At 48.5% G+C, this 25015-nt stretch overlaps 1 protein-coding gene across 4 annotated transcripts in view; it reads left to right on the plus strand.

The window, feature by feature from the left end:
* Positions 1-1081: 1081 nt before the first annotated feature.
* The window catches only part of CYB5B (cytochrome b5 type B), a 36425-nt gene continuing 12491 nt past the window's right edge, over positions 1082-25015 (plus strand). For 2 of the 4 annotated variants that reach the window (XR_012154555.1, XM_073308334.1), the window contains exons 1-3: positions 1082-1615; positions 17701-17829; positions 19353-19379. Coding sequence is in view for 3 of the 4 variants with exons in the window: in XM_073308334.1 (XP_073164435.1) it covers positions 1460-1615; positions 17701-17829; positions 19353-19379 (312 nt within the window). In the remaining variant the exon portion in view is untranslated. The remainder of the gene's footprint in view (positions 1616-17700; positions 17830-19352; positions 19380-25015) is intronic. The other 2 variants (XM_073308332.1, XM_073308333.1) reach the window with 2 other exon arrangements.

Below are 25015 nucleotides of genomic sequence, written 5' to 3' on the forward strand. Positions count from 1 at the left end.
CTGGAGTTAGTAGGGTCATTCTTTCGCTCTCTGTTTGTAACAACGGACAGTTTTCGTAACACCTCTTTTGAGTTATGCAACATTCTTCCCTCAGCAAGGAGACTGAAGTTTGTAGCCCACTGTTGACCAGCAAATACAGCGGATTATATTTAAATATATGACCTACGCGTACAAGAAAAACTCCATTAGAGAGGTGGGGCAAAAACTTCAGGCCCAGAGATGCCCCTTACTTCCAAGCTAACCGCTGTGGCTTCAGCGCGCTGGAGCGGAGCAGCACTGGAAGGGCCGCTGCTCGACCACAGGGCTGGGCTACCTGCCGGGGGAAGGGCCCGGGGGGCTCCGCACGCCGGTCTGCGGCTGGGCGCGGGGCCATTTTATTTTGGAAACTGCTAGAAATTCCTGACGGGTGGTGAAGCCCCGGGCCATTTCAAAGGCTTGCGAGGCAACAGAGGGTCTGCTGCCCCGCCCTCGGCGGGGGTGGAAAGGAGAGAGGCGGCGCGCTGGGGCGGTCCTGCTTCCCAGGCTGGCCGCTGCGCGCGAACTGCGCCGGGGGGTCAGCCCTGCGCCGGGACCGCCACTCGCGGAGGAGGCCAGCGTCGCTGCCTCCTCCTTTGTCACTCGCCAGGGGCTGGCAGCGGGCCCGGCTCCCCAGGCCGGCTCCGGACGGGGGACTCCGACCCAGCGCGGCTCGTGACCAGGCTCAGGCCCACGGCGGCGCAAGGCAAAGGCGGCCGGGCCGGGCCGGGCCCTGGCTCCGGCGGTCAGCGGGGCCGCGCGGGTAACCCGGGTAACCCGGGCGCGGGTAACCCGGGTAACCCGGGCGCGGGTAACCCGGGTAACCCGGGCGCGGGTAACCCGGGTAACCCGGGCGCGGGTAACCCGGGTAACCCGGGCGCGGGTAACCCGGGTAACCCGGGCGCGGGTAACCCGGGTAACCCGGGCGCGGGTAACCCGGGTAACCCGGGTAACCCGGGCAACCCGGGCAACCCGGGTAACCCGGGCAACCCGGGCAACCCGGGCAACCCGGGTAACCCGGGCGCGCGCCCCCTCCCCCCCGGAGCAAGCAGAGACCCCGGGCCGCGCGCACGTGGCATAAGGCCCGCCTCACGCCGCGTGACCAGACCCGACCGGTCTCGGCGCTCCTCCTCAGCAGCCCCGAGGAGGCGGGAGACAAAGAGCCGCGTCCCGCCTCCGGCTTGGGCGGGTCGGTGGAATCTCGCCCTTTCACTGGCTGCGGTGGGGCGTGAGGGCACCTCTGATTGGCTGTTAGGAGTCGAACCACGACGGGCTACGAGCGGCCGGCCGCTCCCTTCTTCGCCATTGGTCGATAGCGGGGGGAACCGGCTTGGGACGCGGAAAAGCCCATTGGTCTCTAGGGCCCGGAGGGGGTGTGGCCTAGGTACGGCGGCCGCGCGGGGCCTAGCTAGTTTGCCGTTCGGTAAAGGAGCCGGGAGCCGGGATGGGGAGCGAGCCGCTCAGCGCAGCTGGGGCCGGCGCGGCGCCCGAGGGCGGCCCCGTCTTCACCCTGGCGGAGGTGGCGAAGCGCAACTCGAGCCGCGAGGCCTGGCTGGTGATCCACGGGCGCGTGTACGACGTCGGCCGCTTCCTGGGCGAGGTGAGGCCCGCGGGGCCGGCCCGGGGACACCCTCTGCCGGCCGCGAGAGGCGGGGCGGGCTTGGGGAGGGACCGGGGGAGGCGCTGGTGTTTATGTCCCCGGGGGGAGCACCGCCCTGCTGGGCACCCCTGTGGCGGGAGCGACCCTCCCTTGCCCGGCGGAGATGGGGAGACGCTGACGGTGGTTGCCCCGCAGCGGGGTTTTGTCATTCATCGTTCTGTGTTCGTAGCGCCGCGGCGTCCTGAGGGACCCGTCGGCTCGGGACTCCCTTGTCTGTGAGGCACGCAGCCTGTGTAGACGGGCGCATTCCTGCCCCGTGCGGCCGCCAGTCTGAGTTAAAGCAGACGCAGCAAGTGGCTTGAGGTGGGAAGGGGGGTAGCGGTAGCCCATGATGTGGTAGTTTCAAACTGTTTCCGTTTTTCTCTTCCGAACAAATAATTGAACCAAGGAGTTCTCGTTGGCATCTCTGCTCCCCTCATGAGATGAAAAAAGTAAATTAAAGGCTTGGATTTGCATTTCTATCTTGGTTCCCGTTGGCTACGTGAATTAGTAAAAGATTTTACACCAAGTTGTGAGACAAGGTGTGTGAGGTAATATCTTTTACTGGACCAACTTTTGTTGGTGAAAGAGACAAGCTTCCAAGCTACACAGAGCTCTTCCTCAGGTCTGTGGAAAGCTTGTTCCTCTCAGCAACAGAAGTTGGTTCAGTAAAAGATATCACCTCACCCACCTTGTCTCTCTAATACCTTGGGACCAACATGGCTACAACAACACTGCAAATAATATACTAAGTAGTGTCAGTAATATAATAATAATATACAGGGTAGGTCAATATTTTGAAGACCAATCTCCAAGCAGAATCCAGGTTTTAAAGGAAACGATGCTGGTGATTCAACAGATGAGTATCTGTCACATTATTCACTTCCAAGAAGTGGGTGTATCTCTCTGCCTGGGAAGGGAGTTATCCCTGTGTATAGTCTGCAGTTCTCCTGCATTCTCTGGGGTGAGCAGTGCTATGTGGTCACTCATGTTGCTATTGACTTGGATTCTTGAAAAGTTTTAAGTTATAGGTTGCTCCTAACAGTGTTTGGAGTCAATAACTGAGCAGAACAAAAAATGGCAATAAATTGTCAGCTGTGTTTTTGTCCCACCTCAAAATAAAACCTCAGCTGCCATGCCAGCACCACCCTCCCGAGCTTCTGGCTTCTACATAGCAATGTATCACCTCGTTCTGAACCAATGCTAAAACAGAAGCACTTCACTGAAAAAAGCACCATCTTCCTTTTCAGGACTGTTTGTACTCTGTGTAAACTTGGCTTGGGTTTACCACTAGCTGAAAATGTCCATTTACATACACCTGCTATGTGGTCATAACATTATTAAGAATATGAGCAGGATTTTTGATCTCCAAGACATGATGACTAAAAAACAAATCTAGTGGAATCTACAGGCTATGTGATAGAGGACAGAATGATAACTCATCAGACTTTTTGGGTCCTTCCATCTTGCAGCATCTGAGATATTGGAGGCCACAGCTTTGTGTGTGTGTGTGAAGCTTTCCAGGATTTACAAAGTAAGACAAATTTCATTTTTATTGTACACTGGACAAGATAGTGCTACCTTCACCCCCCCAGATACTACAAAGCTGAGTAAAGACTGTGGAGATTGTGCCTGCTGGGCAGCTCAGGCAGCCAGTTTAGAATAGGATTCCTTATCTTACACAATGACTTGACGATGTCCCGAAGTCAAACTCCTTCATTCAGCCTTTGCTTTTCTTTCAACAAATGTATCTTAGAAGATTCAAATTGTAGCCTCACTTCTTTCTTAGCTCCAGTTGCCGTGAGTGTCTCCTCACTGATTCATGGTTGATGTTTGAAGGGCTTAGGCCCCTGAGCCAACCTTGCAGCAGTCAGCACTGATGACTTGAAACAATGCCATTCCTCATCAGATGACTGAGAAAGTGGAACTTTGGTCTCTTAACACTTAAACAGCCTTGAGCAGTTTGGAACAGGAAGCTGTCTGTTAGTTGGGTTCTAATAAGAGCTTTTGGTTGATGGGACTATTTTCAGCCTATTATCTGGCTGATGTCAAAGTCAGAGGTGTATTTTTCTAAGCAGAAGCAGATTGTCAGTGCCCAGTTCAGCATCTCTGCCAATTTGTACATCAATGACTGTTGACTGCAGAGGTGCTGGAACAGTTTTCCTAGTGTGGGTGCTGAGAGGCATTGAACCAAACTGCAAACCCTGTATATAGTGGAAACTACTTCAAGCCTGGGGGTGCTGCAGCACGCCCAGCACCTATGGTTGACCACCTTCGACTGTTAATGAGTCCTAGTGAAACCATGTGGAGTGTACTGGGGTCTGCTTGTGAATCCTCAGGTGATGAAAAAGCAAGTCAGCAATCACCATGTCATTGCCATGTTCCAAGCCCTTTAGCCTCCATGGTGACATTGGAACATCAAGCTCACTATGAAGCTGTGGATCTACAGGACTATGGTTATACCAATTCAGTTGTATGGAAGTGGAAATGAGAGCTCTGAGGAAGGTTGAAGAGCACCAGATTGATGTCTTTGATTCTTGTTGTCTTTGTCAGCAGATCCATATTAAACATCCAACTAAGATCTGCAATGAAGATATTTGTAGCCGAACCCACCAACCACCTCCATCAGCACAGATTTTGGTTTGGCATCTTCCTTGGTATGGACATATTATTAGGCCAGAAGACCAGTGAATTTTGAGCACACTTATGAAGGAATGTTGCTACATGGTCAATGATGGCCTACATGCCAAAAGCTATGGTGATGCAGTGAGGTTGGCAGTGATGATCATAGACTGAACATCCAGCAAGACTGTCTTAAAGACCTAGCTAGAGATTGATCTGGGTAGTGCTTGCTCTGCAAGGAGGCTGCATTCCTTTGGAATTTGTGATAATGATAACAGTCATGGTCATCTTGTTGGAAGACTCTTGTAAAAGGCAGGCAGCCTCCGTGCCCCTTGGGGTCTTTCACACTGCATTGGCTTAGGCTGTCCCTTCTTTGCTTGAGTCAGTTTTGCATTATTTGCAGCTTTCATAGTGAAATGGAACTGAAATCTTTTCTTGTCTTTGGTGAGGTCTACAGTACAGACTTCTGACGAAATAGCTATGTCAGTCAGGAGTGTGAAGAGGTCTCATCCCTGACCAATAGAGCTGTGCTAGCAGAAGCTGCTAGGGTAGAGAAAGTTATACTAGCAAAACTGGGCTTTTACTGGTATAGTTTGTTGCTCACAGGGAGTGATCTTGTTATACTGGTACAAAGCACAACTTTGACAGTTTAGCTGCATCCATGCTAGGAGTGCTTCACCAGTATGGCATAGCAGTAATCCTGTGTCGGTAAAGCACTTCTAATGTGGACACAGCCTTTCTCTGCAGGACTATAAAGGGGTCTTGGCTCCCAGATCCTCTGCCTATCTAGATGTGCCATTTATATTCTAGTATTGCATTCAGCACTGCATCTGCATGCTGCAGTGTCTGAAATGTAACCTGCCGAGCCACTGTCTGTTGGGTATTTATAGGTACTGATCACAAGAGTACCCTAAGTTGTACTGGCAAAAGCACTTTTTCCCCTGTTTGTACTGGGGGATTTGCTGATATAGCTATACCTGTATAGCCATACCAGCAAATCTGTTCTAATGTAGGCTAGGCTTGCATCTACACTACAGCTTTTAGTGCGATAACTATGTAGGCAAAAAAATCATACACCTTACCAACATAGTTATACCAGTTACATTTTTAAGTGTAAATCAAACCTTATTTTACAGACGAAAGCAAGATTAATCCTCATTAGCCCTATGTAGTCAATACAGTTCCTGGAGAGTGTCAGACCCAGGCACTTTAATGGATTTTAAACAAGCCCAGGTTTCAGAGTAGCAGCCGTGTTAGTCTGTATCCGCAAAAAGAACAGGAGTACTTGTGGCACCTTAGCGACTAACAAATTTATTTGATAGCCCACGAAAGCTTATGCTCAAATAAATTTGTTAGTCTCTAAGGTGCCACAAGTACTCCTGTTCTTTTTAAACAAGCCCAGTGTCTGATAAACTGTTCTGCATGAGATCTCTGAGGGTATGTCTACACTAGCAGAGCGCCGCTCAGAGAATGCTGAAGGGAAACCACTGTTGTGTGTTCACACCGTCAGCTGCCTGTACAATAGAATGTTCACACTTGTGACACTTGCAGTGGTATTTGGAGCGGTGCACTCTTAGCAGCTATCCCACAGAGCATCTCTTCCTCTTCTGTTGCTAAGAGTTGTGGGAAGGCGGAGGGAGTTGTGGGGCATCCTGGGTCCTTTCCCAATGCCCCATGATGCATTGCTTCACATCCCAACAATCTCTGTGCTTTCGTCCGGATTTGGCGCCATCTTTCAATGATTTGTGTACTGCGCGCTCTGCCTCTTCAGTCTGCAGGAATGAATCCCGCACTGTTCTGGCACGCCGTGTTCTCCTTTTGATCCCTCTTCTCGCTGTCCCGCCACTCCTTCAATTCTTGTTTTTCGGAGTGCATCATGACATCATGCAGAAATTCTTCATGGCCACTTTCTAATTCTGCGCAGCCATTCAGCCAGTGATAACAAAGACGAAGGCTGGGCTCCCAAGGTCATATCTGTGAAGCCAAAATGCAACATTTTACAGAAGCCGTATTGTTTGCAACACGCAGACCACTGATTTAAAACACAGCCACTATTCACATACCTGTCACTAATTGGCTGACACCAGGCAAGTACACATGAGCCACAAGACCCTGAAAATGATGAGGAACCGCAGGGGAAATCGGTGTTCCAGGACCGTACTTTACACTGGGCACACGGCTCTTGGGGAGAGCCAGCACTGTAGGTGGGGGCCTTATAACCATTTACTGTCCCCACATTTTCCACAGGATGTGATCATTATGGAAGCTATCTCGCTGCTGAGGGTGAGCAGGGAATCAAGGGAGGGTCTTCTCCAAGACTGCAGCTTCTGCCCTGTCCCTTATGTGGCTTGCCTGTGTGCAGCAATGATCCTCTTCCCTGCCCCCCCCCCCCCCCCCCGTGATGGCAAAGTGGCACGGGAAAGTTACCCTTAATGGGGCAAGAAACAAAGCAGCTCTGCCAAAGAACCTACGGCAACAGATTGCCCAATATCTCCATGAGAGTTTCCTGGAGATCTCTGAGGCAGATTCCTGTGAAGTGACGGAGTCAGTCGATACCCTGTTGCACCGCTCAGACTAGGCATGTGGTGGTACATGCATCATACAGACACAAGCCTGCTTTCTGCAACCCTCCTGCCCCCAACATCTCGCTTCAGTGATTCCCAAAATCAAAGCCACTTACCAGGGCCCTCCTGTTTGCGCTTCACCAGGTTCCAACAGCTGTGATTGGCTAACCTCCTCTGGGGTAGAGAAGAGCTCCTGACTGCATGCATCTCTGACCTCCAAGTCGTCCTCTGCCTCTGGGTCCCCTTCCCCATCCAAGATTTCCTCCTCCTGGCTCAGTCCACTGTTGACTGGCATGTGAGCTACCGAAGTATCCACAGTGGCCTTTGCAGTGGAGGTAGGGTCACCACCGAGTATTGCGTCCAGCTCTTTGTAGAACTGGCTGCTCGTGGGCACAGCACCCGTAGCGGCAGTTTGCCTCCCGCGCCTTGTGGTAGGTATTCCGCAGCTCCTTCACTTTGATCCTGCACTGCAGTGTGTCCCAGTCATGGCCCCTTTCTGTCATGCATTGTGAAATCTGTCCGTAGTTGTCATAATTCCTACGGCTGGCGCGCAGCTGGGACTGGACCTCCTCCTCTCCAAATGCTGATGAGGTCCAGCGGCTCGGCATTGCTCCAAGCCGGAGATTGTCTGGTGCGTGGAGCAGCCATGGTTACCTGGAAAGATGCGCTAAGACCACTGCACGCGTCACTGAGCAAACTTTCAAAATTCCCAAGGAATTTAAGGGGTGGGGCTGATGGATGGTCACCTGAGGGCAGGGCAGTAGAGTTCAAACTGATGACCAGAGAGGCTAGAACAGGCATTGTGGGACATCTCCCAGAGGCCAGTCGCAGTGCTGCAATTGACCAGGGTATCTACACTGGGACCACGGCACTGTAGCCCCGGCACAGAAGGCTGTATCCTCTTGTCGGGGTGGCTTTTTTTATAGCGCTGGAACTACGCAGTGGCTTGGCAGTGTGTATAGCTCAAGAGTTACAACGCAGAAAGCTGCTTTGCTGGCAGAAATTTGCCAGTGTAAACAAGGCCTGAATTGCTGTAACTGCAGATGTCAGGGATTCAGCATGAAATGTTCCCCCTCAATCCTCTGTAATGGTTGGGGAATTGCTAATTGCTGCCTGGTCTAGCCCTTGGCCACATGTTATTTGTACAGAATTGCTGAGCTCATTGAAGTGCTATTGCAGGGCTATTGCATAATCTCTGAGAGGCCACTCTGGTTCCTGCAAACCAGACACAGTGGGTCAGGTGCTGGTCAGTCTGTCTAAAGTGTGTCCGTTGCAATATGGATTATTTTAAACTTTATCATGTTATGTTGCTGGTTACATAATAGAAGTTCTAAGACATTGGACTTACCACATGGCAAAAGTCCATCAGGTCATAAGAACGTGGACAGAATGAGGGAGATGTACAAAGGCAGCTCCTCAAGTTGCATGTAAAACCTATAGTGAGTTGGTATCTGTTTCTCTTCCAGAGCTGGCTGGGCTGCAGTGGGGGGTATGCCTGATGTGTTTCAGCTGAAGTAGAACCATTTCCGTAAATATCTCCCAAATATCAAAAGGGTAATTCACTTACCATTTGAAACAAAATAAGCCCCAGAATGCAGGTTACAGTGGTGTCTCTGTGCTGCAACTGTATGAGCTATGAAAACTATGTCTGTGTTTAAATATTACAGGTAAACTGCAGAGGGTTAACGTTCCAATTATGTGCTGAAATGGCCTGTCAGGAGCAGGGGTAAATATACCTTTTGATTAGTGCTGTGAAGTGTAAGTCGCCCTGTGCTGCATGCCCCTTTCTCCACCACGTGCACACTACTGTTTGGGGCACTTAACTCATCCCCTCCCAAAACTCCTTGTATTTCTATTTAAGGTATTCATAAACATCGTAGTGGGGGGGGGCTTGAAATCTTTACTGGACTTCTCCTCACAGCCCCCTTCTGAGGTAGGCAGTGGTGTTGTTTGTATTTTACAGATCAGGAACTGAAGAGTGGTGAGTTGGGGCTCTCTACATGAATTCTGGTTGATATTGTGAAGTTGTATCGTGAAGAACCGCTTTATTATGAGTACCTATGGCTGTGTACACCACAACTTATGTTAGCATAATTTGTTGCTGTGGGGTGTGCATAAACCACCCCACTGAGTGACCAATTACACTGATATAAGCACCAGTGTGGAAAGTGCTATGTCAGCGTAATTACCGCTGTTTGCGGGGGCTGGCTTAGAGCAGCTACGTTAAAGAGCTTACAGTGCACTGCTATAAGTTATCTAGTGTAGCCAGAACCTGTGTGTATATGGGTCCACCATGGATGACAGTGCCTGTAACATGTATGACCCAGACAGAAAGAGTAAGGCCTTGTCCACACTACAGAGTTAGGCTGACTTAAGTTACGGTTCGTGACATACAGCCACCACTGTAATTAAACCACTGTTGCATCTCCACACTATGCTTCTTGTGTCGGTGGAGTGCGTCATGGGTAGCTATCCCACTGTGCAATTCACCACCATCTACCGCAGGATTTATTGGGAAGGTTTTGCAGTGCCTCATGGATAGGGCCCTACCAAATTCATCATCCATTTTGGTCAATTTCATGCTCATAGCGTTTTAAACATCGTAAATTTCATGATTTCAGCTATTTAAATCTGAAATTTCACAGCATTGTAATTGTAGGGGTCCTGACCCAAAAAGGAGTTAAGGGGAGGGGAGTGGCATTGCGGTTCTGCTATCCTTACTTCTGCCCTGCTGCTGGTTGCGGTGCTGCCTTCAGAGCTGGGCAGCTGGAGCGCGGTGGCCGGGCGCCCAGCTCTGAAGGCAGAGCCACCGCCAGCAGCAGGCTGGCCTGGGATGGTATTGCCACCCCTACTTCTGTGCTGCTGCCTGCAGAGCTGGGCGCCCAGCCACCAGCTCCAACTCTCCGGCCACCCAGCTCTTAAGGCAGCGCAGAAGTAAGGGTAGCAAAACCGCAGACCCCCTAAAATAACCTTGCGACCCCTCTGCAACTTCCATTTGGGTCAGAACCCCCAATTTGAGAAACGCTGGTCTCCCCAATGAAATCTGTATAGTATAGGGTAAAAGCACACAAAAGACCAGATTCTATAGTAGGATACCAGATTTCATGGTCTGTGACGCATTTTTCATGACCACTAATTTGGTAGGGCCCTACTCATGGGGGCAGGTTCAGGATCCCATGATGCAGTTTTCCCTATCCCATAATTCAATGTGCATCCTAGTACATTTCATGCTGCTTTTCAACAGTCCCTGTAACCTGCGCGCCCACCATCTCTGTCAGGAAGTATGAATGCTGGACTGCTCTTCACTATTTTGTTGAGCGTTATGAACACAAGGTACCTAATCCCGCAGTTTTTCATGAGCTGTGACTCTGACGATGCCTTGGTGTCTGCCTTATGGTGAAAGAAACAATTCAAGATTGCTGTTTGTGTTCACGGAGCAGCTGCACATGGTGGACTGTTGTTTCTGGGCTCGGGAAACAAGCACTGAGTGGTGGGATCACATCGTCATGCAGGTTTGGGATGACAAGCAGTGGCTGCAGAACTTTTGGATGTGCAAAGCCACCTTCCTGGAACTGTGTGCAGAGCTTGCTCCAGCTCTCCTGTGCAGAGACACTAAAATGAGAGCTACGCTCACAGTGGAGAAACGATTGGCAATTACTGTGCTGAAGCTGGCAACGTCAGACTGCTACCGATCAATCGCAAATCAGTTTGGAGTCGGGAAATCCACCGTGGGGGTTGTTGTGATGCAAATGTGCAGTACTATTAATTGCCTCCTGCTAAGAAAGGACTGTGACTCTGGGCAGTGTGCGTGAACAGGGGATTGTTTTGCAGCAGTGGGGTTCCCTAACTGTGGTGGGGCAATAGGTGGCATGCATATCCTTATCTTGGCCCCACACCACAGGGTGCCTCAACAGAAAGGGCTACTTTTCCATGGTATTGCAAGCATTGGTGCATCTCCAGGGTCATTTCACCGACATCAACGTGGGCTGGGCAGGGAAGGTGCATGACAGAAAGCTGCAAGCAGGGATTTTCTTTCCACACCAGTGGATTACTATTGGAGGTGTGGAAATGCCAATAGTGATCTTGGGAGACCCAGCCTACCCCTTGCTCCCGTGGCTCATGAAGCTGTACGCTGGCCACCTTGACAGCAGCAAGGAGCATTTCAACAATAGAATCAGCAGGTGCAGAATGACTGGTCAGTGTGCCTTTGGCTGTTTGAAGCGTCGCTCGTGCTGTCTCCTCAGGAGGTTCGACCTCCATGAGGACAATATCCCTGTGGTCATAGCTGCCAGCTGTACACATCATAATATCTGTGAAGCAAAGTGAGGGAGAAGTTTTCCCAGGGGTGGAACGTGAAGGTGGTTTGGCTGCCTGCTTACTTTGAGCAGCCAGATACCAGGGCTATAACGGGCTCAGCGCAGAACTATTTGCAAACATACCTGTGTAATGCTGAGGTAAATGTCATACATACAGAGAAAAGTATCTTCAAAGGGGAAGGAACAGGGAATTTACAAGCACACACAATAGCAAGGCTCTCTCAGCTGGGTGTATGTGGGGTTGTCAATTTGTTTAATCCCCTGTTGGGTGGAGTGACTTGGGTACTGTTGCAGCCCTGGAAGATGCATGCAGTGTGCGGGGGGAGGCGCATAGGTAGGTCCTGGAATGCCATTTTCTGTGGGCTGCAGGGGGAGGTGAGCACAAATGTGTTCAGCCTGAAGTTGAATCTGAGACCGCAGCATGTCTGTTTGCCACCCTCCAAGTTCTCTGCTCACAATCAATGACAAAATGCAGAGGGACAGTCGGGACGGGAAATATGGGCAGCAGATGACAATGCTGCTTAGGGAGTAATCTGAAGCTCCAGAGGCTTGCAGCACCTCCTGGAACATGTCTTCCTTATTCCTCTTCGTTCTCCGCATCTGTATGATCTGCTCCGTCAGTGTGCCTGATGAGACCCTCAAGGCCACATCTGTAGCTGGTAAAGAGACAATGGACAGAGGTACCATTGTCAGTGCACTTACACCCCTTAATCCAAACAAGTTACAAGCACAACTTTCTCACTTTCCCTTGGGAGTCACAGAGCAGGGTTGCAGCCCCAGCCATGGTGAGTATGGCCCAAAAAGGGGGGGTGGGGGAAATGGGGTAGCAATGGGGTATCTGTACAAGCAGATAGGGCTATTGTACTGAATGCTGGCACTGATTTCCACAGGCAGTGTTGATTGTAGCTGATATCTCACTTCTGTGGGTAACCGAGGCTGCAAGGGAGCAGCTCCTGCATGTGTCTGGCTGCAGACCAGGTCTGTATGCTGCTAGCCTGTGCGCTGCAATAGTTACTCCTGGGGGGAATACTGCACGTGCATAATTAATGAGCTGTGCATATTTATTTTTTTGAGTAGAAAAAAGCTTCTGCTGAAAAGATGCTGCAGTTCCATCTTTTGCCCACAAGAATGTGCTGTGGTGATAGAACACAGCACCCTCTCCCAGCCAGCTAGGGAAGAGAGAGAGCCTGCAGAGCCACAGAGCCTTCTTCACAGTGCTGTTGAGCCAGGTCAGGAGATGGGGCTATGGGGCAACAGACAGCGTGGGGTGCTGGGGGATCAGATAGGGGCTCATAAGGACTAATGGGCAAGGACAGACTGGGGCAGGGGCTGAATGGCAGTGGAAGTGCAGGGCCACAAAGGGATGGAGGAGTGGCTGAGTGGGGGCATAGACACACATTGGGGTTTGAGTGGGGATGGAGGGACACATGTGCCTGACTGAACAGGAGAGGGTAGGGGTCAGCCAGGGTTTGCATGGGGAAAGCTCCCTAACCATCTCTCCCCACCCCCCAAAAAACCTGTTCCATACTTTTCCCACCCATACTCAATAACCCTCCAAGTTCACACCCACGCTCCTTCTCAGCAATTTACTTCCCTCTCTCTCAGCTCCTCCATTACCCGACTCTCCCCAACCTTGCACTGCTTCTGGGGGATGCGGGAAATATGGTTCTGTATTGTAGTTTAAATGAATTATCACACAGAGTTCTGTATTAATATGCCTAGTAAGGAATCTATTTGTCAAAAAACATTTTCTGAATCTATTTTGTTGTCTGTGTTGTTACAGGCATACTTGCTGACATGTATTTTGAAATAAATGACCAAAAATAATTGAAACTGGTGTGATTATATTATGTTATTTTGACAAATAAAATATACAGAATTTGAAAATATTATGTGCAGAATTTAATTTTTTTGTTGCAGAATTCCCCCAGGACTGTAGTTAGAGCCCTGAAAATCCACTGGTATCCGCTTTGTATATCCACAGACCATTTTTGCGGATCGCAGCGTGGATGCAGATATAAATTTTGTATCTGCACAGGGCTCTGCAGCACACAATCACCCGAACGGAGCGGCTGTCACCCAGCTTGCAGGCTCCAGCTTGGCTCTCTGAATCACGCAGCAGTGTGCTGGACATTCTGGGAGTTATAGTCGCCAGTTTGCGCAGCAGGAGGAGGTAAACTACAACTCCCAGAAGGAAGTGAGCCAAGCACCATTTTGAAGGAGGGATTGCTCTTTAAAGGAGCCAGGCAGCAATGGTTGCGTGCATTAGAGGTGCCGCAACTGTGTAGGCATGTCCGAGCCCCCCATGGAGAGGGTGGCACTGCATAGAAGGGCCCAGAATTTTAGTCTCCCTGCCTGAAGTGGGGAAGGAGGTATGGCAGGGGTGGAGTGGGGGGGCAGGGCAGGAGGTCTCTGGGGAGAAATGGGGTGGTTGGGGGCTTGATACAGCCCTGCGTCACTGTGGCATAGTGACCTGTGGAGCCAGTTCGAGCCCTGCAAATCCACAGACAATTTTGGCGGATTGTGGATTGGATGCGGATACGCCTTTTTGTATCCACGCAGGGCTCTAGCAATAGTGCCTGCTGAAGTAATTCACTGAATAGCATGGCAGTGTCCTACCATGGGGGGAAGAAACAAGGCAGCCCTCCCAAGAAACCTTTAGCAGAGGATTTCAGATTACCTCCAGGAAAGTTTCCTAGAGATCTCTATGGAGGATTTATGGGACATCCTGGTGCACATAAACTGTTCTGCAGGGCCCCCTCTGCCTAGCTGAACAGGGGAATGAGAAGCAGATAGCAACTGTACCTGTATTAGTTATTTCACTACTTCTTCTATCCTGATTTAAAAAAGCAGTACATGAGCAGATGTCCCTGCAATATTGAAACAAACTGACTTCTTAGCAGAGGTTCCTTCCCTGCATCAGGTTCGCACAGCTGGAGTGCTAGGAGAAATAAGTCTCACCAGGACCAGATGGTATTCCCCAAGAGTTCTGAAGGAACTCGAATATGAAATTGCAGAACTATCACTTAAATTGTCCTCTGTACCATAGGACTGGAAGATAATGAATGTTATTTCATTTGCTTAAAAAAGGTGCCAGAGGTAATCCTGGCAATTACAGGCTGCTAAGTGTAACTTCATACCAGGCAAACTGGTTGAAACTGTGGTAAAGATCAGAATGATCAGACAGATGAACGTGATATGGTGGGGAAGAGTCAATATGGCTTTTGTAAAGGAAAATCATGCCCTACCAATCTCTTGCAATTCTTTTGAGAAGGGTCAACAAACATGTGGACAAAGTGATCCAGTGGATATAGTATACTTGGACTTTCAGAAAGCCTTTGACAAGGTCCCTCGCCCAAGGGTCTTAAGCAAAGTAAGCAGTCATGGGGTAGAGGGAAGGTCCTCTCATGGGTAACTGGTTAAAAGATAGGAACCAAAGAGTAAGAATAAACGGTCAGTTTTCATAGTGGAGAACGGCGAATAGGGGGATCACCCAAGAATCTGTACTGGGACAAATGCCAATCAACCTGCTCATACATGATCTGGAAAAAGGTGAAACAGCGAGGTGGCAAAGTTTGCAGATGATACAAAATTACTCAAGACAGTTAAGTCCAAAGCAGACTGTGAAGAGTTACAAAGGGATCTCACAAAACTGGGTTATGGGGCAAGAAAATGGCAGATCAAATTCAGTGTTGATAAATGCAAAGTAATGCACATTGGAAAACATCATCCCCCGTATACATACAAAACGATGGGGTCTAAATGAGCTGTTACCCCTCAGGAAAGAACTCTTGGCGTCACCGTAGCTAGTTCTCTGACAACATCTGCTATGTTGAGGCAAAAATTGAAAGGGCCCTAGCTGCTACCCTTACGTTGAATAGCAACTTACAGTGCACAGTGTTTAAGTTATTAGTTCCTGGCTAATGGACTTCTGCTTAATAGGTGTTGGGTAAATTTTTCAAGCCCTGAAAACTACCCTTGAAGATCTACAGCTTTAGATGAATCACTTTGGCTAGTTTTCGGGCACAACTCCCTTAAATGCAGAGTGGAAAGATGAGGTGCACTTCATGCTTTGGCTGTCATGGCAGAATGCATCTAATTTCTTAGTGATGCATGTTCTCTGCCTTGGGCAAGGCTGTTCGGTTTCAGTAAGCATCTTTCCATCTTCTTTCCTGCATTCTTGCTCTCTGTAACAAAACCAGAGGCAGGAAAAATCCAGTTCCTAAGGGATTTAATCATGCTTTTCCTATCTGTCATTTCTTCCTGTACTGCCCACCTGCATCCACTATCTCTGCACGCTCTTGTGTCTCACTTTGGAGGTAGTAGGCTGGCGGTGTGAAACCTGCCAATGGGAAAGGCCTGTGGTGTTCATCATGAAAGTGACACTTAACCTCTGCCCTCACCCTCGGAAGGCTTAGCTTGGGTGGAAAACACTCCCCATGGTTCTTCCCAGCTCCTTACAGAAGCATGTTCATATGCAACACCCGCTCTGAACTCTGACTCAGGGTAGGTGTCATAACCATAGGGGTAGCCTAAATTCCTCCTTACCTGTAAGAGGTTAAGAAGCTCAAGTAACCTGGTTGGCATCTGACCAAAGGAACTAATGGGGACAAAAGCTACTTTCAAATCTTGGAGGGGGGGGGAGGCTTTGTTTTGGGTTCTTTGTTTCTGTGTTCCTTTGCTCTTGGGACTAAGAGGGACCGGACATCAATCCATGTTCTCCAAATCTTTCTGAACAAGTCTCTCATATTTCAAACTTGTAAGTAACAGCCAGGCAAGGTGTATTAGTTTCTTTTTCTCAACTTGTGAGTTTTCCCTTTGCTAGAGGGAGGTTTATCCCTGTTTTGTTGTAACTTTGAAACTAGGGTTAGAGGGGGTTCCTTTGTGCTCTTTGAATTTTCTGCTACTCTGTAAGGTTAACTACCAGCCTAACTTTACAGAGGTGATTCTTTTACCTTTTTCTCTTTAAATAAAATCCTTCTTTTTAAGAACCTGACTGATTTTTCCATTGTTCCAAGACCCAGGGGTTTGGGTCTTTGATCATTTTGTAACCAATTGGTTAGGATATTCTTCTCAAGCCCCCCCAGGAAAGGGGGTATATAGGCTTGGGGAAATATTTTGGGGGAATTAGGACTCCACGTGGTCCTTTCCCTGATTGTTTGTTAAATTACTTAGTGGTGGCAGCGATCCCAAGGCAAGAAAGAAATCTGTGCCTTGGGGAAGTTTTAACCTAAGCTGGTAAGAATAAGCTTAGGGGATCTTTCATGCGGGTCCCCACATCTGTACCCCAGAGTTCAGAGTGTGGAAGGAACCCTGACAGTAGGTCTGTGCACAGCTATCATTCTGTTGTTGATTACAGCTTTTCAAGGGTGAACAGGTATCTTCTATAGCCTGTGGTGTTTTATACACAAGTTAGATACAGGTTCTATGGAGGAATGCAGCCTTGAGGGGGAAGGAGACTAATTTCAGTGATTTAGACACTTCAGAGATGAATTTTTAAATCAGTCAAAGTGCAAATAGTAAAACTTCTCTTTAGGACCTTCACTACCCCTGGCTGCTGAGTGTTTGGCCCTGGCTGGATCTCAGAGGGGGCCAAATGCAATGCTGGTGAATCAGAGGCTGCTTCAAGGAGGGTCACTAGAGTTGTCAGCTTATACCATTGGCAAGCTTGGCCCTCTCTCTATTGTTACTGTAAATGGAAAGATTAACTAAAGCAGACAGAGATCCTCTTATTGCAGCACCCTGGGGAAATGGAATAGCAATGTTGCCTCCACTGACATCCAGGAGAGGAGCATCCTAGAATGAGCATCTATGAGCCCTTCCCTAGCAGCCTTTATTCCAGCAGGTGAAGAAGAAATAAGAATGGTTCATACATAGAAGGAAAGGGGAAAGCACACAGCAGGAAAGAGCTCTCTGCAAGCGAGAGTGCCTGGCCTACCCAGCATGCTCTGTTCAAGAGCCACGAGGAGGCACGCTCTCTGTTGTGCCTAAATCGTCACTGTCACTGATGGAGTATACTCAGCGCCTTATGGTCTGCAGTTCAGGGCTCCTGTGTTGCTTGCACTTACGGCTTCTCTAGAGGTGAACTCCTGCTCATATCCTATGTTGTGCTTCTGCACGAGAATATGTATAGGTGCATCAGGAGTCAGACCAGCCTGTCTTGGCGATGAACCTTAGGGGCTGCAGAGCAGATGTGACCGAGAGGGCTGAGTCAGGGGTTCCTTGTGGATGTTGAGGAATTGCTTCTTGTTGGTGGAGGGATTTTTGCTGTCTGTAAAGCAGGTAAGGCTGGATTCCAGGTGCTTGCCAGACCCTGCAGTGCTCTCTCATTACTCATGACTGCCTGAAGGGGAGGCTGCAGACTTGGACCTTCAGTGGGGTTCTCTTGAGCTGTTCTGCAGGGGCTGTGATGAACAGAAAAAGTTGGAGTACGTTTGCATTGTTGGGCCCAGGACATTACCAGAGCATTTGGGAAGGGGACTGGAATTCTTCTCATTGCTTTTTATCCCTCAGCCCTGGGCTCACTGAATTCCTTCTTTTCCAGCATCCAGGTGGAGAGGAGGTTTTGCTGGAACAGGCTGGTAGGGATGCCACAGAGAGCTTTGAAGATGTTGGACACTCCACGGATGCCAGGGAAATGCTCAAACAGTACTTCATAGGAGAGGTTCACCCGGTAAGGAACAGCTGGGTGTGACAAACCCAGAAGGAACAGTGTGCATGCCCCCCCTGGGTAATCCAGCAGACAACTACATCAAGATCTGTCCTCCTAAATGTGGAGTTGCTGTGTACCTCCACCCAAAAAAACCAAACAAACCCCCAAACACATGCTGAAATGGAGGCTGTATATTAAAATCTAAACAAATCTCCCCTATCAAGAGGCTTCTTCTGATTGCAATTTAGTCAATGTCCCTGTCACAGGGCGCACCTCTCACTGCTGGGCTGACACCTCCCACTGGTCACTGTGGGGTTAGTTCGAGATTGACATTCCTGGTCATGGTTGCACACCATCACTCTGACTCTGGTCTGCAGCTCCTCTTGCTCCAGGACCCACAGCAGCTCCTTTGTGATTTAGTCCTCCAGCTAGGTCACTCAGCATTCCCCCTTCCAAGGTTCAGTCCATCAACAGTGCTAGGCAATCTGCTGTTCACTACCTCAGTTCTGGGCCATGCCCTCGGAGGCTGGTAGGGGAACTCAGGACTTGCCATCTTCTCTGGGTTCCAGTCCAGGGACTCTTGGCTCAACAGTTCTGGGCTCCTTTCTCTCCCCTCACTGCTCCTTTCCTGGACTGCTTCCTACCTGTCTGGCTCCCCTTCTCTCTCTGGGTGTTCCAGCTCCAAGAATCCCCTCCCCAGGAATGACTGCTGCCTACCTTCCTGCAGCCTTTCCTAGCCACCCAGTTTGGAGCCCACTACCTGGCTTTACAGGCCACACCTGTTTCTTCACATATGAGCCTCTAATTAACTGCCTGTAGCCTAAAGCTCCCCTGTTTGCAGCTGAATTAGCTGATTAACCCCCTGCACCTTACCCAGTTCAGCTCCTGCAGGGCCAATGTGGGAGCTCACCCAATTGCAGTCCCTTAAAGAAATTCCTTTGGGAAGCTGACTCTGCGGGGGGGGGGTCTAAACTCCTCCTTGCCTTGTGGCTCAGGGATTGATGATGTGAGACAGCTGATGCTGTGGACCCTTGCGTTCTACATGCGTTGTGAGTAAACTTGCTGTAAAGCCAGTGCCTCTCAGATGTCAAGGTCTTGGTCACAGGCAGGAGTACCAGAATGGGGGATGGACCCATCACTTTTAAAAGTAGGAGGGCTATGTCCTCCCACTTTTTACTGGCCATAAGGGTGAGCAATGAGGGGGGAAGGGAGTGAAGAGGCAGGAGTGGGAGGCGGGGTCTCGGGGGGGAAGAGTCAGTGTGGGGTGGAGCCTCTGGGGAAGGGGTGGCGCAGGGGCGGGGACCCTGTTCAGGCGGCAGTGGCCTCAGTTCGGGCACTGATGGTCCCGCTGCTCTTAAGGATCTGCTGCTGGTCACAGCTAGGAGCTGGAGTTGAAATGTTCCAGGCAGCTGTGCAGGTGGTGCTGGTTGGGTGCCTGCTGATTCTTCTGCCATGGTTGAAAACTTCCTTCCAAAAAGCAAAGTTACAATGTTTGTAATCTTTTCTCTTCTCTTTTCTCCCCCAACCCCTCCAAAAACCTGCAGTGTGATCGTAACATTGAAGGCTCTAAGGTAAGAAGCAATTGTTTATTCCCCCTCTATAATTTAAAGAGTACTAGTGGCATCTTAGAGACTAACCAATTTATTTGAGCATAAGCTTTCGTGAGCTACAGCTCACTTCATCGGATACAAGTGGCACCAAGCTTATGCTCAAATAAATTGGTTAGTCTCTAAGGTGCCACAAGTCCTCCTTTTCTTTTTGCGAATACAGACTAACATGGCTGCTACTCTGAAACCTCTATAATTTAGTGTCTAGGAGTCTGCTGGGTTCAATTAGCAGATATTTCATTTGTTTCTACGCAGTATGTTAGGCATTAGCCTAGATGGAAGAGGTTACACAAACCGTAGGGATTGGACACTCTGGTGAAGAGACCCAAGAAAGTGTCTGTGCAGGGGAGGGGTTGAATAGAGAAACTACTAGTGGATTGCTGCTTTGGGGAAGAGGGGACTCACGGCCGTGCCAGGAACAGCAGGACTGTCACATGGGATATGAAGTGGAAGAGAAAGATGGTATCATGCTTTGCAAATGAGATATGGCTCATTCTTTAGAGAGTAGCGATTTGTCGTATTTTTACCCTAGTTGGGGAAGGGCATCGTTTTCTTCCAGAGTCTTTCATGGCATTTAAACCGAGAGTTGGGGTGTTAGCATTGGTGTCCTGCCAAATTTCAATTTGAGTAATTACATCTTTTTACCTAAATTCCCCCAAAATTTTACTTACAGTATCTTCCTTCCATTCCTAATCTCTTCTGTAGTGTTGCTGTGAGCTGCTACACAGCTACCATCTTACACTCAAGGTTAGCTGCATTTATTTGGTAGGAAAAGTTATTTTTGTATACATATTTGTAAAGCACTTCAGCATGAGCCGTTAGACAGAAAGCCCATTGTTTAAAACAGATGATTGAGTTGCTAGAGTGGTCTTTCCCTCTTTTTTTGCCACAGTAATACCAACTTCTCTGAGTTCTCATTGCAAATCCAGTGTCTAGATTACGCAGATTGAGTTTGAGGAGCTGGGAAATATGCAGGGTGAAGACCACACAAGAATTATTGAGCAGACACCCATGGTAGATGTAACTTTTAGTATGATGGCCTAAATTGCACACCATGTGAAGTACAGCCAACAGTTCTGGGTCAGACACAGGAGTGTATTTAGCACCCGTCTGTCCCCAGAAGGGCCATCTGTTGCCTTGCAATTCTGACTGTGTAAATGAGGCCTATGGAGTCTATCCATGCTCAGTTCTGGTACACCACACATTTACTGAAAGAGGAATAAAATGGTTCTTTGAACTAGTTCTAAGCATTATCTGTGCCTTTCATTTCTTTTTAAATCTTCTTCCCCAGTTCCTGTTGATAAAGATTTGAAACAACCATGATGTCCTAGTTCACAGTTTATTGAACTTGTTCTGAGAACATCAACTTTTGATTGTAAACACCATGTCCAGGGAAGTGTCCTACTAATCTGAAAGTGTTCCCCAGCAGCCAAAAAATTTAAGCCAATATCACCATGCATTTGTGGCCTTCGTTGAAAACGGCCTTGCTTAGGCAGGATCTGCTATTCCCATGTGCAGTATCAATGTCTTGAGAGGTCGTAAAATCCATACCATGGTTTAGTTTGTGACGTGTTGGAGGGCAAAAGATCCTTGAAAATATGAGTAACCTCTTCAAATGCAGAAACAAACTGCACCAGCACACAGCCAACTACAGAACCACCGAAACGGTGTGTCCATTCTAGCGAACGAAAATGTGTAAGGATATCCTAGCAAGGTCACTCCTATTTGTATGCCAGTGAGTGGAGGAACGTGTCTTATTTATGTTAATGTTACTTGTTTGCAAATTTATGCATGCAGTGGTGGCCAGAAAAGGAGATATTTTACCTTGCTTCCTGTCCTATAAACACCACACTGTCATATTTCCTTCTAAGTATAGGAAAAAACCACAGTTCTGCAGTAAAATCAACACTGCAATAAAGTAATCTTTGATCTTGTGGGTGTTTTTAAGGCACCTGTCCCCTGGGTATCTAACTTTTAAGATCACCTCCTGTATCTTAACTTTAGTTAACATTTGTGTAGCTAAAGAGGTCTTAGTGTGACATGGTTCTCCGCTTGGATGCGACAGGAATCTCTAAAACCTCCCTACAGAAGGAGGAAAAAACCCTCCATCCAAATTTCCCCGCTGCCAGGTACAACTGATGGGTTGCTTTTGAACAGTTGCACTCTTGTTAACTACTTATTTAGTGTTTATTTCCTCACTTTCACTATGTGCTCAGCAAAAGGCTACTCCTGTGCATCTAAAGAAATAACAAAATCTTCCAGTTGCAACTCCAGCAGTGGAGTGGAAGATGCTTTAAGGTACCAGTGGTTGCTCATATCCAGGCCCTTCCTAGTCTAAAGGCTGAAGAAACCTCTGAGAGGCAACCTGCTCACCTAACTCAAGATTAGCCACTAGATTTGCAGAGCAGGCTTGCAGGGCTTGACCAGCTTTTTCAAATACTAGTATCAAAATGCACTGTTCTCATTTGGCACTTTTGTAGTGATTGTTACCCTGAGAGTCTGGATATAGTGACATATACCACACCATCTCATACTGATATGAGAAAGGAGTCATGGTGATGGTAGCTCAGGCCTCTTTTGGGTACTACTAAAAGAACTGGAAACTGAAAGCTTTGGTGCCAGAATATGAAAGTGTATCATACTGTCTGGTGTTCAAGTATCAAAAGCAAAAAACTTGGACTTGACAGGGCCAACTTGTTAAATGCTTGGTGGGGGGGAGACGTGTGTGTAGGACTTGTTTCCTGTCTTTAGTTACTGACTAGTGTCTTTTTGACGAGACTCTGCTACTGTAGTTGGCCTTAAAGCCTGTGGGTATCCCTCTTGCTGTCTTATGCTTCACATTGTGTTCTCTTGGTCTACCTTCCATAGAGGGAAAAAAATATTTGAAGGATGGATGTGTGAGAGGATCCCCCCAGAGTGCCACCCAGAACTGGGGTACTGCTGAGCTCCATGAGCCACCAGTCTGGGTTCCCTCTCACACTGTACTACTGTGACAAGCTACAAAGCCCTCCGGCCTGCACTTTCACCAGCATACATACAAGTAGGGGCACACCCAGCTGCAGTTACAAGCAGGCTCTCTGACCAGCCTCTGCATGGGCAGTCTACTCCCTGCTCCTCAGGCATGCACCCTCTCTGGAGTATAAACCCAAAATTATACCATCTTGTGCTGGACAGGGAACTGTACGGCATAAGCTCATAAAATTTGCCCCTTCCTTCAATGTGGAGAGGAATATGCAACAGCCTTTTGCCCAGAGATATGATTCTCACACTGCTTCAGATGAAGCAAAAACCCAAAAGATAGATTAAGTGCTTATAAGTGATAGCAAACAGATCAAAGCAGATTACCTAGCAAATAAACAAAAAACGCAAACTAAGCTTAATATACTAAATAGATAGGGTGAGAATCTGCTATTCATATCCAAAGAGATGATACAAGCAGGCTGCAGATTCTTAAGGGGCAAGCTGCACTTGCTTTACAGCTTGGAATCCCCAAGTGTTTCGTTTCACAGGCTAAAAATCCCTTTAGCCTGGGTCCAGCACTTTCCCCAGTTCAGTGTTTGTTCCTCAGGAGATTTTCAGGAGTCTTCTTGTTTGGTGAGCAAAGAACACCACCAGAGGATATCACTCCCTGCCTTATATAGCTTTTTGCATATGGCATGAACCCTTTGTTCCCAGACCAGTCTGCAGACGTGGTCTCCTCACATGTCGCTGTAGAGTTGTAGCAGCCATCGCTCACAGGCTGCTTGGAGCCTTCACAGGAAGGCTTACCAGATGGGAGATTTGTTTTTTTTCCCTAATGGCCCATTGCCCTAAATAGGCCCTTCCCCATTCATTGTGTACACTGAAAGCATATTGTCTAGTGGGCGTTCCCCAGGTCTATCTACATTTGAAATACAGATACATAGTCAATATTCATAACTTCAGATACAAAAATGATACTTGCATACACATAGGATAATCATATTCAGCAAATTATAACCCTTTCAATGACACCACATAACTTATCTTGCATGAAATACATTTATAATTGCCATAATCATATAATATCACTGAAGTGCAGTGTGACAGGATCAGGTTTATGCTGGGTGCAGTGGGTTAACAGTTGTCCCTCCCCCTCTGGCTCAGTGGGAGGCCACGCTCCAGTGCCAGGGTAGGGTCAAGCAATAATACTGCCTAGGCCCCTCAGGCCAGGCAGAGCAAACAAACAGTCTTAAGGGAAACAAACAGATGAGGCTTTCTTCCGGCAGCTCGCAGAAGCTACTAGATCGCATGCCCTGGTTCTCATGGGTTACTTTAATTTTCCTGATATCTGCTGGGAGAGCAATACAGCAGTGCATAGACAATCCAGGAAGTTTTTGGAAAGCGTAGGGGACAATTTCCTGGTGCAAGTGCTAGAGGAGCCAACTACAGGGGGAGCTTTTCTTGACCTGCTGCTCACAAACTGGGAAGAATTAGTAGGGGAAGCAAAAGTGGATGGGAATCTGGGAGGCAGTGACCATGAGATGGTTGAGTTCAGGATTCTGACACAGGGAAGAAAGGTAAGCAGCAGGATATGGACCCTGGACTTCAGGAAAGCAGACTTCGACTCCCTCAGGGAACGGATGGGTAGGATCCCCTGGGGGACTAACATGAAGGGGAAAGGAGTCCAGGAGAGCTGGCTGTATTTCAAGGAATCCCTGTTGAGGTTACAGGGACAAACTATCCCGATGTGTCGAAAGAATAGTAAATATGGCAGGCGACCAGCTTGGCTTAACGGTGAAATCCTAGCGGATCTTAAACATAAAAAAGAAGCTTACAAGAAGTGGAAGGTTGGACATATGACCAGGGAAGAGTATAAAAATATTGCTCGGGCATGTAGGAATGAAATCAGGAGGGCCAAATCGCACCTGGAGCTGCAGCGAGCGAGAGATGTCAAGAGTAACAAGAAGGGTTTCTTCAGGTATGTTGGCAACAAGAAGAAAGCCAAGGAAAGTGTGGGCCCCTTAATGAACGAGGGAGGCAACCTAGTGACAGAGGATGTGGAAAAAGCTAATGTACTCAATGCTTTTTTTGCCTCTGTCTTCACTAACATGGTCAGCTCCCAGACTGCTGCGCTGAGCATTACAACATGGGGAATAGATGGCCAGCCCTCTGTGGAGAAAGAGGTGGTTAGGGACTATTTAGAAAAGCTGGACGTGCACAAGTTCATGGGGCTAGACGAGTTGCATCCGAGAGTGCTAAAGGAATTGGCGGCTGTGATTGCAAAGCCATTGGCCATTATCTTTGAAAACTCGTGGCGAACGGGGGAAGTCCCAGATGACTGGAAAAAGGCTAATGTAGTGCCAATCTTTAAAAAAGGGAAGAAGGAGGATCCTGGGAACTACAGGCCAGTCAGCCTCACCTCAGTCCCCAGAAAAATCATGGAGTAGGTCCTCAAAGAATCAATCCTAAAGCACTTACATGAGAGGAAAGTGATCAGGAACAGTCAGCATGGATTCACCAAGGGAAGGTCATGCCTGACTAATCTAATCGCCTTCTATGATGAGATTACTGGTTCTGTGGATGAAGGGAAAGCAGTGGATGTATTGTTTCTTGACTTTAGCAAAGCTTTTGACATGGTC

This window comes from Lepidochelys kempii, chromosome 12, assembly GCF_965140265.1.
Source record: "Lepidochelys kempii isolate rLepKem1 chromosome 12, rLepKem1.hap2, whole genome shotgun sequence".
NCBI classification, from domain to species: Eukaryota; Metazoa; Chordata; order Testudines; family Cheloniidae; genus Lepidochelys; species Lepidochelys kempii.